At 42.0% G+C, this 19,799-nt stretch overlaps 1 protein-coding gene across 2 annotated transcripts in view; it reads left to right on the top strand.

Moving 5' to 3' along the window:
* BANK1 (B cell scaffold protein with ankyrin repeats 1) overlaps positions 1-19,799 on the top strand; it is a 2,974,928-nt gene that overhangs the window by 2,593,752 nt on the left and 361,377 nt on the right. For both annotated transcript variants that reach the window (XM_069630704.1, XM_069630703.1), the window contains exon 12: positions 11,067-11,366. In XM_069630704.1, coding sequence (XP_069486805.1) covers positions 11,067-11,366 — 300 coding nt within the window. The remainder of the gene's footprint in view (positions 1-11,066; positions 11,367-19,799) is intronic.

Below are 19,799 nucleotides of genomic sequence, written 5' to 3'. Positions count from 1 at the left end.
CCCTTTGTTTACCCAACACATCCTCTTCTCACCACAGCAATCCTATTCTTGTTCCATACCTGGCCACCACTCACACGTACCGCACCCTTGACCACGGCCACCACACGGACAGGATCAGAGTATAGTAAGTCTCAATTCCTATTCATCACTCCTTTCTTTATTCTCACCCAATCACCACACGATTCTCTCTCATCACCCACCTCTCTTTCTTTTCCTTCTTTAAACTCCTCCTCAATTCATCCACCACACAATCTGGCACTCTATCTTCCCAACCAAGGAGGGCTCACCTTCGTATTCGCTTTGCGCCCTCTCATAAGTTCAAATGGACTCACACCCATTGTGGAATGGGGGGACATGCGCAAAGCATATAATCTCTCCTGGATGGCCACTTTCTTGCCCATACCACATGCTTCAGCCATATGAATGGCATCCATTACACACATTCATCCTCTCCACGATACCATTCCGATCCGGATGATATAACGCAGATCTCTTATGCTTCACACCCCACTTCTTCATGCATTCCACAAAACATCCACCCGTGAACTGTGTATCATTGTCTCTAAGTATACTTTCTGGGAGAACTTCCCTTGCAAAAATGTCCTGAATACATTCCACGACACTCTCACAATAAATCCCCCTTACAATTCTGAATTCAGACCATCGCGAGAACAAATCCACTAGTAACAAAACATACCTTCCACGCCCATAACCTATCTCTACGGGGCCTAAGATATCCATGGCAACCTCATCCCACACTTTTTCCAGGAATGCCAAACTCCACAATGGGTTGACCCTTGGCTTCCACAACTTTGCCCACCTTGATACATTGAATGCAATTATCCAATCTTCGTTCAACATCTCTATCGAACCCCGGCCACCAGTACTCGCATCTCAAAATAGATTTTGTCTGTGTCCCGCCAACATGTCCACTGTGAGCCAAGTCAACAATTTTGTCCTTAATGGCATCTGGAACCACAGCACGTTCCTACCGGAATATGATATCATCAACCACACTCAATTCTTTGCACACCTCCCAGTATGCCTTTTGACGTCGGAGTAACTCCACCTTTTTGGGCCATACAGATTCTATTTACACCTTCACTCACGTAATTACCAAATCCTTGTTCCCTGATTCCATCTACTCCTCCTTGCTGACAATTCCTTCATGATTAACAAAAACATTTCTAATACAACATCTTCTTCAACATCTTCATTACATCTGCCCAACCTTGACAAACAATCTGTTAAAATATTCTCTTGCCCTTGTATGACTTGCACTTCAAATCTGTGCCTTTGTAATCTTGTAACCCAAATAGCCACATGCCTGGATACTCTATCCAAACCCTTACTCTCAACTATGACCATAAGTGATTTGTGATCCATTCTTATGACAAAATCTGTACCCCACAAAACATTTCTGAACCTCTCATCTGCCCAATGACATGCCAATGCTTCTTTTTCCAGAACTGAATAGTTCTTTTCTGCTCCTCTCAAACCTCTTGAAGCATGGGCAATTATCTCCTCCTTTTCATGATTTCTCCCCTGTGACAGAACAGCACCAATGCCCTTGTCACTGGCATCAACGGTAACAATACCCCTATAATATATATTGAAACTCCCCAGAGGTCGAGCCAAATCAATCTCCCCCTTTGTCGTATTAAACTCCTCCTCACACTTTACATTCCAATTAAATTCCTCGCCTTTCTTTATCAACGTTCTCATTTCACCAACTTTCTCAGCATAGTTCCTCATAAGATTCTATCATTCCCAGAAATGAACGGAATTCCCTTTTAGACTTTGGTCTTTCTACCTCCTTTACGGCACACACCATACTACTTTTAAGTTTCACGGCATGCATAGATACCTCGTGACCGATACTCAACCTTGTCCACTTTAAACATACACTTCTCCTCCCTCAAAGTTATCCCCTTTTATTCCAAAATACTAAGTTCTTCATTCAAAATTCTGTCATGTTCTCCTTCTGACTCACCACACAACAACAGGTCATCCTGGAAACAAAACACTCCCTTCATACATTAGACGAGCTTATCGATTACTTTCTGCAATACAGAAGATGCGTAAACCAGACCAAAAGGCATCCTTCAACATTGGAATACTTCCTCATGCATTATAAATTCTGTCAACTTTCTACATCCTTCTTCAAGTTAAACCTGATTATAAGCTGAGACCATGTCTAATTTGGAAACAAACACGTGCTTGAGGCACCACAGCCAACATTTCCCCTATGTTGGGCAAAGGATGGCGATCTATCATGATACATCTATTCATTTCATGCAAATCTACACACAACTGCAATTCACCCGATGATTTTTTTACAACAAACAAAGGGGATGTCCATTCAACACTACCTGCTCTTTCAATGATGCCCATTCGTAACACATTTTTTAACTCCTTTTTTACACCTTCGAGGGTCGATCATTTTTCTGAAACGGGCAAACTCCCCTTCTTTAACCCAATTTGATGTTCCATGCCATTCACTTTCCCCACTCCCTTCTTGAACACATTTCTGAATGTATCGCTCACCGTGGACCCCACATGCAGAACCTGGTCGTCAGTATTGGGATGCAACCTTATCATAAGCTTTTTCTTATCGTGCCATCCCAGTAGCATCATCCCTTTCTAGGTTATATACACCTTTTCTTGAGCATTTCTCCACTTGAACTCAAACTTAGCTTCAAAGTAACCAAGAAGCTCTATCTTATCCTGGTTATACCCACCATGATTGATATCAGGCTCCAACAAATTCTGAATATCGCCTTCCATATTTTGCTCAAACACCAACCTAGATATGAGGGATGTTTTTCAACCAGTGTCTGCCATCATTGATGTCTCCCTTCCATTCACACTCAAACTCAATATGGATGTTCAAATGTTTCCTCATCCCCACCCTCGACCATGTTAATGGTATTAACAGTATTATGTTCAACATGGCATCCTTCTTCCTCCTCAGAGGATCTATGCCCTTCTTCATTCACATATAGCATTTTTATCTGGTTAAATTGAAAGTTTTTTCAGCAGTTTGCAAAATGTCCTCGTCTTTTGCATTTTGTACACGTAACCCTTCTTCCCAGTCATGCCATTGATCTGGCAAAGTGAGAATTGCTAGCACACCGGAAGCATGAACGTTCATCTCTCCTCTCTCCTCTTGCTCTATTGTTCTCGGTATCATAGCTCCCTTTGGCCGCCAGCGTTTCCTTCATTTTCTTCTTTTGCTTTCTGTCCATGATGCTCAGCACCTCCAGTTTGGCTTCCGTACTTTTCCTTTCTGACAGTTTCGCAATACAGGCTGAGTGTTCAACCCTTTTGGCAATGTCTAGCACTTCATCCAATGTGGGTTCATCTTTCAACCATAGTTCTTATCTGATTTTATTGCAGTTGATCATGAATTGATCACGTATATGCTCATCAAATGACAAATGTTGTAGGGCTGTCACATACTCCTCAACACTCTCGCCCTGCTCGTGTAGAAGACGGACACCAAAATGTAGCGCTCCAATATGGTGCTTGTTTTGGGGTTAAATTGCAAGTCCAACTTGAGCAAGGCATTGTCTAGTTCATTAGCACTGTTGCCACTACCCTCATTTGCTAGAGGAGGTAAAGTGTCAAAAATGTGTTGACAATCATATGCCAAGAAATGCATCAATAATGAAAGTTTCTATCATTTGAGTAAGAGTTTATAATGTGAATGAATCCTTTGTTTCATTGTGCCCATTTCACCTTTGCAGGACCTGGGGATGCCATAAAAACAGGAGGACCCGCTACACCTAGCATCGTCATATCTACTTTCTTAGGTTTGATGCAGAAATCTGATGCAGGTTTTTATTAGTGCAACTTAACCATAACGTCCCTTTAACAATGTTGTTTCTGTGAATTTCATGGGTTTTTAAAAGTGCATGCTATTTTCCTACAACTTACTAATATTATACTTACAAAATATAACAATATTTGTGTCCAATTTACAAAGTGTCACTTTAAAACTCTGGCATTTCTCACCTTCTAGAATCATTTTTAACACTTCTATACACTTTTTGCAACTATTTCAACTAGTTTTGCATCCGTAGACATCTACGAACATCTGATTTCACTGCGGACCTTCCGGACAGTGCCACATGTCCATACGCTTGCGCGCGACATGATGACGTGTCCGAGAACCCGTCCGCACTTCACAATAAGATCTGTGCTTTGTGGATAGTTTGGAACTGCATTTTCTACTGATATTGGAACTTTCCACTTCAAAATTTCCCTTGCACAGCTCCAACATCTATTCCTACTCGTTATCCATTATCAATCTAGTACACAGTACATACTTTTAGCAAAACTGCTATTTATCTTAAAATGGCATCAGCTATTGCCATCCCTCCTCCCCAAGAGACACCACCATTGCTGTAATCAAGGAGCATAAGAAACACTGCCCCCTACCTTAGAAATAACACACGTGCAACGTTTTCCCCTGTCCACCTGCCCCTCCATATTAGTGTTTGGTGCCTCTTCCCTCATTTCCCTCCCTACCTTTCATTCTAAGCTCTCCTGCCAAAAAAAAGAAAAATACATCCAAAAACAACAAAATAAATGTTCCTTTAGGTACCACCATTCACAGTTAAAAAATAGAACTAAAAAAAACGTATAGACTCCATCTACTTTACATTTCTCAGTAAAGTACATAGGCTCAATAAGATTTTCCAACATTTTCATTTGCATTTTGTGTTATGCTAATGGGAATATTGTGACGTTCCTCCCCCGTTACAGGGACTGGAACGGTGGATACGGGCCCAGCAGCCCAAGTTATCAGCCCAAGCGAATCGAGGGTGGATAACGAGGTCGCCAGACCATTATCCCCCCATTCCAGCCCCTGTGATGAGGTATGAAGACCATTAGCACCCTAGCCAAATCGGGAACCCTGAGTGCCAAAAAAGGATTTTCCAAGATGGCCACCATGGAAAGGTAAGGTGGGGTTCCATACAGGTCCACTTTTCGATTTCCATGGTAGCCTGCAGAAGGCGAAGAGAAAACCCTATGACCATATTACTACAAGAACATTTTTCTTCCCTTTCAAACATATCCCAATTTCGAATAACTTTACCACAAAGCACTTTAACCCCATGTATTCCTTGTGGTCATGGCCAGTAGCCAGATTGTCCGGATCATGACCTTATTCCATGACCCGGAGAATATGGGCACTGCCTATGGCTACCTGCTATACCTCCGTCACCAAAAATATATATCACTATTTTGTGTGCCTGCATTATGACACTTGTTCAAAAATAAAACATAGGCACATTTGCAAAACCATGCTTTCAGATCCTTGCCAATGCTCCTTCCACAAGTTTGCTGGAAATCCACACGTTTTATTTTTTCAAAAGTGTCAAATGTATGCACATACAATAGTCATATAACCTGGCCCCCACTTGACAAAATCCATATAGACTTTATGAAAACATTTATATCTAGATCCAAAATCTTTTTGAAAACTTTTGTTTAGATTCGTCTAATTGTACCATATTTATAAGCCTTTCCAATATTTTGGGACCCCCCTTTAATTTTGCCCCCTCCTGACAAAATCCCACCAAACATTGCAAAAACATGTATATCTAGATCTATGTTTTTGCACACCTTTGTGTGGATTTGATAAATGGCACCCCATTTACAAGCCTTTAAAATAATTTGGGACTCCCTTCTAATTTTGTCCCCTCTTGACAGAATCTCACCAAACTTTGCAAAAACATTTAAATCTAGTTCTATAGTCTATTTACAAACCTTTGTGTAGATTCGTCATCAGGACACCCTTTTTGGGACCTCTCGTTGGTTTTGCTAAAATATTTACTTCCATCTATTTGCTGGAGGTAAAAATAGGTGTACAATCTATGAAGTATTTCCTCTCATGACCAGGAGATATTTACAGCATGTGGTGTTCCTGTGTGGCATGCAGTAAAAACAGACAATTTGATAATGCAAACTGTTTTTACCATTATCACAACACTGCATAAAACAGTCGAACTTTAATGCATTTTAATGTGGAATTGTGATCATCTGCAGTAATATTGCTGTTAACTGTGATTTAGATCTGAAGGTCAATTGTCAAGATGACGCCTTCAGTTTGTTATTTATCCAAACACCACCCTCTTTTCAATCTACTTTGTACACCCTTTTGCAGGCCCTTATTTGGATCCTCTGGCCCTTATTTGACTTTCAGTCATCAGTCAAAAGATGACCTCATTCCTGCTGACCGCTCTGACCGATGCACCTGCCACTTGGCACATCCATTCTAGTGCTCAGCAGTGTGTTACCATATAAACGCACTCGACAGTTGCATTGAAACAAAGAAGCAAATGGAACAAATTGGCCCACGCTACGAGTTTGGGAGTAAATCTGCAGTACATCTTACAGTTGCTGACATTTGGTCTTGTGGGCTCATTTTTGGATTATAAATCCCCATTTTTAGAGTGCATAGGACTTCATGGGAATTGTATGCAAATGTACCATGAGAAGTTGGGGTGACAGAACACAGAATAATGCCTTTAATACACTAGGAATAAGTAAGAGCAAAACAAATTCAGCACAGAAAATAATACTCTTGTGTTGATTCAGATCAGATAGCACTATGGTTAGAGGTCCCCCCTGCAACACCCCTCAACCCCCCCCCCCTCCATTAGGCGATGTAAAGAGATAGGAGGAGAGGGCAGGTATTCAGGAATAGCACAAATGAAACAGAATATCAGTCCCACCTTCCCCCATGCCCCCTTAAACAGAAAGAGAAAAACAAAGTGGGCTTTTCAACTGTCAGAATGACTTTTAAGGTGGCTGAGCAAGAACTCTAAATGTGTGGAAAAATGCTTAAATTATTTTAAATTCCTATGGGAGCTGCTTTGAACAGATGCACAAAAGCACAAGCAATGATTTAGTCAGCAGAAAACATTTGAAATCTTAAAATCCAAGTCGGAAGAAGTTTAAAGCTATTTCACATGTGTAAAAAAGGCGCGAGAATGGAAAACAGAAATGCACTTTTGAAAATGACAAATGGCAAATGGGTTTGCTTACACTAGAGGATAACTATGAAAAAGTGAATACCACAGAGAAATCTTACAGTTACGTGATCAGTGTAACCCGCCTACTGAGGAAACTCGACTTCTTCAGATGAGAAAAGAGTCAGTGCACAGATGGTTCTAACAATACTGGTTCTGAATGAAAGATAGGATGGGTTTGAAATAGGGATAAGACAATGCAAATATACTATGGGCCACAGTTCTTCCTATTAATACTTATTATACGTTTTTAAATGGACCGTCAGCTCTGGTCATAGGATTGGTCTGGTCTAGGAAAGACAGCACATCAGGCAAGGTACTGGATCAGCTTATCCGGTCGCCGGATTTGCACAGGATCTGCCATCCTAGTCTGTGGGTATTTTAATCAGCTGGATGTGGAGTTCCTCAGGCAAGCCTAGTGGTGGCAAGCCAGAGAATATCAGGATACTGGTTCAAAAGGCCTTCTCACACCACACAGCGCTTTACTGGGTGAGAGAATACATTTTAGGATTTGGGCCTTGCTGAAATCAATAGTTCACTATTGCTGGCAAGAGTCTTGGCCTCTGGATCTGGAAGAATATTAAAGCTGGATGTAGAATGCTTGATCAGAGTGCTTCGCCGGAATCCGGAAAGTGAGTGGATCTGTGAGTCCCTATGTGTTGTCAGCTGTCTCTATTTATGCATTAAAATGACATCACAAAGGCGGTGTATGGGCTGGCTTAGCTAAGCTTGCCCATGTGAGCTGGGATTGGACCAAACTTCATCTCCGCCTTCCAATTTGAGTGATTGGATCAAGGCTGGATGATGTCAGATTTTATGGTTTGCTTTACAATCTTTAGAAACCTCCCTTTAGCCACTGATCTCAAAATCGGATTTGATGCTAAATGTACATTTCTACATTGGTCACCTCTATACAAATCACACACAAGGATGCCATATTTTATGTAGCAGCTATTCCTCAAAACCCAGCAGCGGTGGGATCTTGTCTCAGCTTTCTACAGAATGTTGTCCTTTTCGCTATGAACATAATTTCCAAACTTTATGCTACTTTCTACAAATGTGTGTGTTTAACAGAGGGATGTGCATGTAAATTTTCACAATTCTAACATTTATACATTTCGCATAAAACCACATATATTGGCATTCCTGTCCAGAACATTTCACATGGTTTTGCCGCCTCTTAAAACGTGCATCCGAAAATTAAATTAACAACTCTGTCTTTTTTTATATTTTTCACCCTTTTGAATGACAAGTTATGAGTCTTTTAAGAATTGTTCTTTGTTCATGTTTAGCAACAGATGGTCCACCCCTTTTTGTCTCCCTGTAGTCCAGGGGCATCCCCCTCCTTGTTTATTCCTTCCAGGAGGCATTTACGACCCCCTTCACACCTCCATTTTCCTGGGCTGAAGCTCTGTCATTGTTCCTTCTCTTTCCATAGACACCAGTCTGGGCTAACCAGCAATTAACACCTCCCCTTTAGTTTCTGCTGAGAGGAAGGCCCTCCTTCTGGGAGAAACCTGCTTTTCCAGTTCATGCAGCTCATTCAAGCTAATTAACTTCTTAAATCCAGCAAAAACCAAGTTTGTTGCATCAAACATAAATACATTTCTTTCTTAGCCTTAAAATCTGTGGGATCAAAAAACACAGCTAAAATCTGTATTCCTTTTTGGCAACAATCCTTTTTATGTTTTGCTAATCCAGCACACTTTTAGTTTTAGGTCTTTTTAAAGTTTCATCAGTAACTCATCTGACAGCTGTCATTCAGGTAGCTCCGGGTACTGCACCGAGATTTTGGCAGAGGCTGTCAGTTTTCAGACTTTGTATGTTTCACAATGCTTCATTAGATACATGAATTTGAGCACCAGGCAAGATTTTGAATGTTGAGAAATGTTGTGTTATAGGCATTTTGGAGTTTTTAGCAACAAAGCAGATGTCATTTGCAGGCATAGTTTGGGGTCTCACTTGCAAAGTGCTGCTTCTCTCCCTGCACTCTGTTTGCTGGTCATGAAGCCCACTGGCACATTTCTGCAGGGTGTGCTCTATTCCACCGCACATGCACCATGGGTGGCAGGTTGTGCATCCCTGTTTTTGTGTGCTGAAGCACACGGTTTTTGTAGGTTTTTGGCGCGCACAAGGGTTTTGCCACCATGGTTGCCGTTTCTTTCACCATACCTGGCAGGGTGATGCCGCATAGCATTGCGGAGTGGGTCAATACATCCCACAGCATGGTGCTGGGGGTAAATCCTCTACTTCAAACTCGAAATTGAGTGGTACAGTACAAAATTGTGATAATCCCGTTACCGCTAACAAAAGTGGTAGCAACGGAACACCTGCCACTTTTTTACCGGACCATCGAACTCGTAATGAGGCCAAAGAATTGAAAGTTAAGTTATAAAGTAAAACAATTTTTTAAATCACAGCTAGATTTATTTTTATTTTGTATTTTATTGTTTCTTTTTTTTTATTTATTGAACATTTGTATGGTGCCGACACAACAGAAAGTGTTTCTAGATGCCACAAGACTAAGGGGGCAGGAGGAACAGAGGAGGATAAAAAAAATAAACAGTCCTAAAAGGCCTTGCGACATTCGGATTGTGCAAGTGCAGCAAACATGAATTGCATTGGAGAGTGTGGAGGACAGGTTGAAGGGAAGGTAGGGGGAGGGAGTGGAAGAAGTAAGGAGGGGGACCCACGGGATGGGTAAGTGCTATGGAGCAAGTGCATTAGTGGCACTGGATAAGGGTCAGCTAGTGCGGGGGTGAACCAGACTCAGTAGTCAGTTAAGGGTGCCCGAAGGCAAGTGCTAGTAGGGAGGTGCTGAGGCAGACTGGGTCGAGGGAGGACCTGGACCATGTATGCCTCAGAAGGGACCAGGTGGCCAGTTGCAACAGCAGGGGGAATTAGCAAGGAAGGGGGGAAGAGGAGAAGAGTAAGGTCTTGAGAAGCTTGCAGAACTTGAGGAGATCTAGCTCAAGTCTGAGGGGGGCCAGGGAGGCCATTCAAGAGGGAAGCGCCTGACAAAGAAATAGATCTACCCCCCACTCTCTGTTTGGAGAAACGTCTGACCTGCAGAGAGTTGGAGTTGGAGGACAGAAGGGCTCCAGTAGAGTGGGATTTAGGGAGAGAAGGTTCGATGTAGCATGGTTTCAGGCCCCAGAAAGCCTTGTGGATGATGCAGTGGGACTTGAATTGGATCCTTACAGCCACCGGAAGCCAGTGAAGAGAGTTTAGGGCTGGATAGATACGGGCCCTTTGCTTGAGGCCAAGGATATGTCACACAGTCCTATTCTGGATTAGTTGAAGAGGGCAGAGGGAGGAAAGACGTAGATTCAGGAAGAGACTGTTGCAATAGTCCAGCCTGGAGAGAACCTGGAGACAGCGTTTAAAGCATGGACCTAGCTCGCGAGCAGCAGAGCGCTGTACAGGGTGTGTGTAGCTGGCATTTGGGCTGGCATCTTTTAACACTAGCACAGTACTGCGAGGTCTTTGTGTCGGTATGTGCAGCCATTAGAATCAGTCTTTGGTCAGATGTTGTTGAAAGAGCCATGTTTTGAGATATTTGTGATATTGAACAATTGTGGGGGCATTCCGAGCCAACTCCTGGATCAAGTTCCTGAGGGTGGGTGCAGACAAGAGAAGGATTTTTTGTGGATCCTCTCTTTGCGGACCAATTTGTGATTCAAGCCAGTTGGTTGATTTAGTGCGTGTGGAGCGTGTACCACCAGCGATGTGGAGCTTAGCCACCAGGTACTCTGGTGTGCTTCTCATTACTGCTTTGTAGATGATTGCAGCTTTAGGACTATCAAGAGCATAGCAGTTGCAAGTGATATTGAAGGAGTCTAAATGCATTAAGTATTTTAACAGTCTGGTTGCACTCCATTAAAGTGCTGAAGATGACTGCTTCTCACTGTCACATCTAGGAAATGTCACCAGCTCACTGTATACCCTTGTGGACACTGTAGATGATAATTGTTTTCCTTTGGCATATCTTGAGTTTAATAAATCCATCTCTAACCTTGACAGATCCACAAAGCTCGAGGCAGCCTTGCAGGGACTGGCAAGAAGACCTCTGGGAAGCAGGAACGGAGGAGGAGAGAGCTAATGAGGAAGAGGAAGCAGGAAAAGAGGGAGAAGAAGAGGAAGATACATATGGCAACTATCGAGACAGCTTTGATTATGCTGACAATCTTTACGATGAAATAGAAAAGAAAGACTCTGTGACAGAAGATCAAGACCGCATCTTCTTCGACAAGCCGCCGCTGCCCGCTCCCCGGCCTCCTGCTGCTCCCTTAACGAAGGAAGACATGAACGTCTATTCGCAAGGTAATGCCTAGACCTAGCCAGAGTGAAATTCCTGCCAGCAAACTGTATGTTTGGGCTAGAAGGGGAATGTCACTACTCATCACCCATAAGGGCATGCCCATGTCTGTCTTGAGGGAGAGACACCTCAGACTGTGCTTTCATGTCCCTCTTATATCAATGTGTGCACCCCTCCCCCGCTAAACATTGGAACTACTTGTTCCCTGCAATATAGGAGCATGCATCTGTGCCCTGCAAAGCCCTCGATGTACCACACCTTCACTCTGCCATACAATATGGGAGTCCACAATATATGACTACACCATATAAAATAGGTATCAAATATTATGGGAAAGCAGGTACTTACATTTTAAAACATATTAAATGACATCTATCCCTGATTGAGACTCGAAAAACAGAGTGAAGAATCCTCAAGTAGGTGATTCTGCTATTTTCTTTTTTTTTAAATATATTCTCAAAAAGCTTTCCATGCTCAAGAGCATCCTGTGGATTCCTTAAATATCAGATCCTCGTACTTGAAAAGCAGGTAGAATCCAAGTGGAATTGCTGCTGTTCTGGTAGCCTTACCTTGTTAAGGGTATACCATTACAATATCATACATGCTTGCATTATCCATTCCATTCAGGGGATGTTAGTCCAGTCCAATTCGGTCCAGTCCTGGTTTTAACTTTGCTTTCTTGGACTTGTCTTCCTTGATGTCCCCATTTTAAATCTTAATATATTAAGGATTATTAACGTTGACGATGTACTCAATATGACAGGAGTGATTTACAAATGCCAATCAGCGTACACATGAAATAACATACTCATTGTGTTTTGACATGAGACACATGTTTAAGTGTGTCTTTACACACGATCATTATTTACATTTTGCTCTGATTCTATAGGTGTTTATTATGTGACTGGCATTTTAAATAATACATTTGCGAAAACACCACATCATAATCAAACTGTGTTTGAGACATAAGTGGCAGGGCTCAGAAATAAGTGGCAGGGCTGAGCCCCCACAAGTTAAGCACTGCGTGCATGTAATACATTCATATTATTAACCAGTCTGGATCAAACTAAATATCTAAAAAGTGTTGATACCACGCCGTTAAGAGGTGAAATAGAATCACCATTGTAGCTATGTGCTCGTATTTATAACTTATCCCTTTAGGTGGCAGTCTAAGTGATTGACAGGGCACTCTTTCACAGAAACAGAATATAGAGCGGGGCTGCATGTTCCACTCAATCGTAAAATGACGTCAAGGTTTTTAGAGTACTCACAATGACTATGCATGAGAAACCTGTACATTTAATGCATTTCAATAGAGATTATTGGCAGGTGTTTTTGTTCATTCTGCAACCCTGGCTGGTGCTGGTGGTTCCAGAAGCCCAACCGTAACATGCATTTGAAGTTAGTTTACCTCGCCATAATCCAGACAACTGAAATCTGGCATGATGCATTGGCCTGTGTCATTTCCCACAGGAATGTACTTTATCTTCAGTGAGTTGCCTTATGACTATCCTGGCAACACTGCCCCCTAGCAAGAGAGAAAGTCCACACCAGTAGCTACACGCTGTAATCATGCTGCGGTAGGAAACGTTTTGGATGTTGGCATGGGGACACATGGATACAAAACATTTCATCTGATGTGCTTCATAGATACGATTAGCATTGTCTCCATCTTAAAACCCAGAAGGGCAAAAAGCACACGTGACACATAGGAGAGCAGTGCCATTGCACACAATTCGGGGACCCCCTGCAAGCCATGCTAAGGGGGGGGCCTCCTACCCCCCCCCAGCTCGTAAACAAATCATGGGTCGCGCACACTCTGGGCCGGCACGAATTACCATACATGTGCAATAAGCACAAACATGCTGCTGCCGGGGTACGCCGCACACTGCATTAGGAGAAAGATATAACTATGTGTTTTAATGCATTATGCAGCACATTATACAGCACACTTTCTGAGAAAAATTGGCTTAATAGCCAGAGTATTTGCAATTGTTTTGTAGGTTAACACCAATCTAAAAATCCAATACATGCAAGTCACCAACAATGCACAGGAGCATTGATGCTTTAATGAATGTAATGATTTGCTATTAAAAAATGCCTTGCCACAATGAAAACATGTAGAACTGGCTACACAAAGTAGAACAGTGTACACGCGTAATCACATATTACAGTAAAGCATACCGGGCCACATTTAGACATACCTAGTCTGGTTGCATCAAAATGCCAGTTGAAGCAATAACACTTATCATGTCACAGATTCCCAGCAAAAAAAGGAACAACTAGACTGGCAGCACTCTAACGCCAGTCTAGCCAGGTAATTACACTTAGCAGGACTGCTTCATCAGAGATGCCCAGTTAAAAAAAGTCAAGCCAAACTAAGAAATGATTAGACTGGCTGCACCAAAATGCCTCTTTAGTCACTACTAACACATATCATGACCATTAAGATTTATTGCACAATCCCCCTCCCACCCCAGACATCCCCTGTCCCTCCTACCCCCTGCCCCAGCCCCCAAAATTAACTCCTCAACCCTTTTGCTTGTCCCAGTGCTTACAAATGAGGCACCTTGTCTCATAGGTAGATACTGGGATGAGGAAGAGTGGGATTAGGAATAAAGAAGATTACGAGAAGGGTAACTAAACCAGGCATTACATCCATGGTCCTCTATCTCATCCCAGTACTTGTGTATGAGGCAAATTGCCTCATACACAAGTACTGGAACGAAGAAGAACAAGGCTAGGAGTAATGAAGATTGCCAATAAGTAATCAACACATTAAACACAAGCAGTAGTGCAAAACCATTGAGCTGACTGGCATCAGCTCCCCACCCCGAAATGTTGGGCTATGTTGACTCGACCTGGCTAACCTACAGAGCCGTTGCCGGACAAAACAGGACAGAGATAACGGTGCCTGGGTTTCGCTGTTAAGAAAAGGCCAGGCAACGACTAACGTAAAGCATTACACTGTCAGTACCTGCATTCAAATGCTTACTTTTTTAGACAATTGAAATCGTGGTGTGGGTTTAGTACTTGCCTATCAGGGGAGTGATTTAAAGGGTAGCGAGGGGAAAGGAGACAGCTCATTCTCACAGGAGTCCATAAGTGGGTGCTTTCAGACTTAGAGGAGAGAGTTAAATGCTTGTAACATTGAAGCTGCACTAGAATAGTCTCATTAGAATGCAGATGTTAGATGCCCCCACACAAATAAATGTGCTCCTCCCTTACTGCCCATGAAGTTAGCGCCTCTCCCAACATTTGAAGGGTTAGCCCCCCCCCCAATGTAGGTTTCACTGAGCCCCTGAGCAAAAGGACGCACACTATTTACCATACACAGACACAAAGACCCAGCCACACATACATTTAAGTGTCCACACTTTCAACCTACAGCCACACACAGGCAGACACCCATACATTTACATGTGCAGCCTTTCATCATACAGGCACACCCAGGCAGCAACCCACACGTTTAAGTGTGCACCCTTTCACCATGCAGGCACACCCAGGCAGCCACCCATACATTTAAGTGTGCACTCTTTCACCATACACCCAGCCACTCATATATTTACGGATGCACCCTTTCATCATACACGCACACAGGCATACCCAGGCAGCCACCCATACATCATGCCCTTACTCATAAATGCACATTACATTATAGACATATATATATAAAATAAATATATATAATATATATGTATATATATATATATATATATATATATATATATATATATATATATATATATATATATATATATATATATATATATATATTACATGGCCACGGTAGTGGCCATGTAGTTATGGTTAAGTTGGTGTTTCCATAGGAAGAGCACTTTTTGGGCGGCTTATAACTTCGCTCTCCCTGGACGAATCCTCACCAAACTTTGCAAAAAAAAGTATTTGGGTCACTCTGAATTTTTTTGCAAAGTTTGGTGAGGATTCGTCCAGGGGAGGGCAAAGTTATAGGGGGGGTCCCAAAACTTTTTTTTTCCCATAGACTGAATGGGAAAAAATGTTTGCTCGCGTCTACAGCTCAAACCGCTGGACGGATTTTCAACAAATTTGGACCAGGAGCAGTGGCTTGGTCCAGAAAGCGTGCTTTTGCAAATTTGGTGAAAATCCGTCCAGTAGTTTTTTTTTTAAATGACCAAAAAGTAGGTAAAAAAAAATGAGTGATATCTGTGTTCGCTCCACGGACAGTGTCCTGATTGGTCAATCGGCTTGCGTGATGTCCGCGGACATTCAACGTGTTCGCTGATTGGACGGCGTGGAGTGTGAAGCGCGTCAGATTTTCGGTAGTGCCCGCCATCTTGGATTCGCGGATGTCCGCGGACAGCGCGGTGAAACTTTGTTCAAAATTTGTATTTAGTAGAGTAAGTTGGTGTGTAGGAGTGTTTGGGGAGGGTGGTAGTGTATGAGATAAGATGAAAGTGTGTTTTTTTATGTGTTAGACGTTCTTTTTGTGTTCGATTTGTCTGCGGACATCACTGGTGTTCTGAAATGTTCTAAATAAACTGAATGGGGGGTGTTCTGAGGACTCAATATGTGTCCGTTTTGTTCGCAAGCAAGCTGAAACTGTTCTAAGAACACTTGCGGTGTCCTGAAATGTTCGCAAATACACAAAATGGGGGTGTTCTGAAGACGTTGCCGAACACTTGCTGTGTCCTGAAATGTTCGCAAATATGAATGGGGGTTGTGGCTGGCAAGTTGAATGTGTTCTAAGAACACTCGCCGTGTCCTGAAATGTTCGCAAATAAACAAAATGGGGGTGTTCTGAAGACGCTTCTAAGAACACTTGCGGTGTCCGGGGAATGTTTGTAGGGGGTGTCCTGAGGATGCTGTCCGTATTGTTCGTTGTCAAGTAGAATGTGTTCTAAGAACACTCACGGTGTCCTGAAATGTTCAGAAATACGCAAAATGGGGGTATTCTGAAGACGTTGTCGAACACTCGCCGTGTCCTGAAATGTTCACAAATATGAATGGGGCGTTGTGGCTGGCAAGTTGAATGTGTTCTAAGAACACTCGCGGTGTCCTGAAATGTTCGCAAATAAACAAAATGGGGGTGTTCTGAGGACGCTGTCCGTATTGTTCTCTGTCACGTTGAATGTGTTCTAAGAACACTTGCGGTGTCCTGAAATGTTCGCAAATAAACAAAATGGGGATGTTCTGAAGACGCTTCTAAGAACACTCGCGGTGTCTGGGGAATGTTCGTAGGGGGTGTCCTGAGGACGCTGTCCGTATTGTTCTCTGTCAACTTGAATGTGTTCTAAGAACACTCACGGTGTCCTGAAATGTTCGCAAATACACAAAATGGGGGTGTTCTGAAGACGTTGTCGAACACTCGCTGTGTCCTGAAATGTTCGCAAATATGAATGGGGATTGTGGCTGGCAAGTTGAATGTGTTCTAAGAACACTCGCGGTGTCCTGAAATGTTCGCAAATAAACAAAATGGGGGTGTTCTGAGGACGCTCTCCGTATTGTTCTCTGTCACGTTGAATGTGTTCTAAGAACACTTGCGGTGTCCTGAAATGTTCGCAAATAAACTAAATGGGGGTGTTCTGAAGACGCTTCTAAGAACACTCGCGGAATCCGGGGAATGTTCGTAGGGGGTGTCCTGAGGACACTGTCCGTATTGTTCTCTGTCAAGTTGAATGTGTTCTAAGAACACTCGCGGTGTCCTGAAATGTTCGCAAATACACAAAATGGGGGTGTTCTGAAGTCGTTGTCGAACACTCGCTGTGTCCTGAAATGTTCGCAAATATGAATGGGGGGTTGTGGCTGGCAAGTTGAATGTGTTCTAAGAACTCTCGCGGTGTCCTGAAATGTTCGCAAATAAACAAAATGGGGGTGTCCTGAGGACGCTGTCCGTATTGTTCTCTGTCAAGTTGAATGTGTTCTAAGAACACTCGCGGTGTCCTGAAATGTTCGCAAATAAGCAAGATGGTGGTGTTCTGAAGACGCTTCTAAGAACACTTGCAGTGTCCTGAAATGTTCGCAAATAAACAAAATGGGGGTGTCCTGAGGACGCTGTCCGTATTGTTCTCTGTCAAGTTGAATGTGTTCTAAGAACACTCGCGGTGTCCTGAAATGTTCGCAAATAAACAAAATGGGGGTGTTCTGAAGACGTTTCTAAGAACACTCGCGGTGTCCTGGAATGTTCATAGGGGGTGTCCTGAAGGCGTAGTCCGTATTGTTCGCTGGCAAGTTGAATGTGTTCTAAGAACACTCACGGTGTCCTGAAATGTTCGCAAATAAACAAAATGGGTGCATCCTGAGGACGCTGTCCGTATTGTTCTCTGTCAAGTTGGATGTGTTCTAAGAACTCTCGCGGTGTTCTGAAATGTTCGTAGGGGGTGTCCTGAAGATGCTGTTCGTATTGTTCTCTGTCAAGTTGAATGTGTTCTTAGAACACTCATGGTGTCCTGAAATGTTTGCAAATAAACGAAATGGGGTGTTCTGAGGACACTGTCCGTATTGTTCATTGTCAAGTTGAAAATGTTCTAAGAACTATCGCGTTGTTCTGAAATGTTCGTAGGGGGTGTCCTGAAAACGCTGTCCGTATTGTTTGCTGGCAAGTTGAAAGTGTTCTAAGAACACTCATAATGTTCGCGGACATTAAAAGTTTACATAGACCATAGTTGAAATGTTTGACTCTATGGATGTGGTATGCTGCGGTGGTTGTTGCCAGGGCATAGAGTCTTGGGTGCATGGCCATTTGGCCTTGCACCCAAGACTCTATGCCCTGGCAACAACCACCGCAGCACATCACATTCATATTTGCTTATAACTTTGGGTGAAAAACAAATGTATAAGGAACAAAGGTATTAGATACTATGGATGTGATAGGCTGCTATGGTTCTCCTTATTATTGTATACTTACTGTTTGGTCTAGTAACCGGAGTACATGTATTTCTTGTTAATTTCTGTGATAAAAGAAAATAGCATGTTAGTATTAGTATTTTGTAATGACTTATCACATTGTATAATCAACATATTTTTTTTTTGGACCCTCATATTTAGTAGATTACAAATCAGAGTACTATGCAATTTGCTCAGTTTCTGTATTTGTTGCTAAAATCATTGGGTCTGTGGGAGAAAAAAAATCCATGTTGGATTAAAAAAAACCTTTTTCTGTTATGCTACAGTTTATTTGTTTGTTTGTTTTCAGTGTTCACTTGTTGTTTCTGGCTAATGCCTAATGCTTTATACTTTGGCTTGTTGCATTTTTTGGAGCAGTAAGATATTATTTATTTGTTTTGATATTATCAAATTTTGGAGCAGTTAGATACCAATTGGCGTATTCTAACTGTGTATTTTTTGGTCTAATTTAGTGGTATTCATTTATCTGATTAGTTGTAGAATCTTTGAGCAGTTAGATAGCTTTTGGAGTATGCTAACAGTTTATATTTTTTTAACACAAGTTTACTTAGGGTTTAAATACAGTTTAGTTATCAAATTTTGGTTTTAAGAACATCAAATAAGCGTTTGTAAGATTTGCTGGTAATCTCTGCTTTAGAGTAATGGTACTATCATTACATTCAAACCATCCACATTTCTTTTTTATATATGCAGTGTAGTGGCCTGAATTGGTTGTGGCTCCTGCGTGGTAGATTATAACTATTGTTGTGAAGGTTTTCTTACCAAGTGATATTTGACCATGTGTGAATCCAGTCAGCTTGCAGTTGTTTTTGGTACCATCTGCATTGTAACGTAGAAGCATTAGTATTATGTATTTACTATGTATTTGTATTACTAACGTGGAGCGATTATCTGAATTGCAGGTAGAGCATAATCTACCATGGTTTTCATTTTGTACAAGTCGCTGAAATGGAATGGATTCACAATTTGGTATTGATATATATATGAAGCGTTCATTGGGGATTTCTTCTTGTGTCACATTGTTTCAGAGAGTGCATGTATGTTTCCACATGTATGAAATCTGAAAGATTTCATTTATAGGTATGTTTTTGTTTTCCAGTACTTGTAGTAAGTACATTAGACATTCTTATGGATCTTCCTGTGAGTTTATAGTGAATTTCACCATTCCAGCACAGTAGTCCAATTGTTGTCTTATTCCATAAACACTATACGTGTTGTCAGGATTGTTTGCTGCATTTCTGTGAAGTACTAACATTTGCATACACAATGGGTCTGTACTGTGTAAGTAAATGTTGTCAACAATTGGTGGTAATTGAAATAGAATATTCATTGCTACATTTGCGTAGCAACTTACACCAACTATATTTGAGAATTTAAATGGTCCAGGTAGTTCTGTATCTAACTGCTTTTTTGGAGTTTGTCTTCCTTCTTTAAAGAAGTACCTGGTTTACTTTCCCTAATTGATTCTTTTTTGCTTGTGGTACTTGATGAAGTATTAGTTTCTTTTACTCTCTTTGGAGGATTTGCAGTGACATCCTGTTGTATTTCTGTTT

The sequence above is a fragment of the Ambystoma mexicanum genome, chromosome 6q (genome assembly GCF_040938575.1).
Source record: "Ambystoma mexicanum isolate Mex_15411 chromosome 6q, UKY_AmexF1_1, whole genome shotgun sequence".
NCBI classification, from domain to species: domain Eukaryota; kingdom Metazoa; phylum Chordata; class Amphibia; order Caudata; family Ambystomatidae; genus Ambystoma; species Ambystoma mexicanum.
This window is presented reverse-complemented; position numbering and strand designations above follow the sequence as displayed.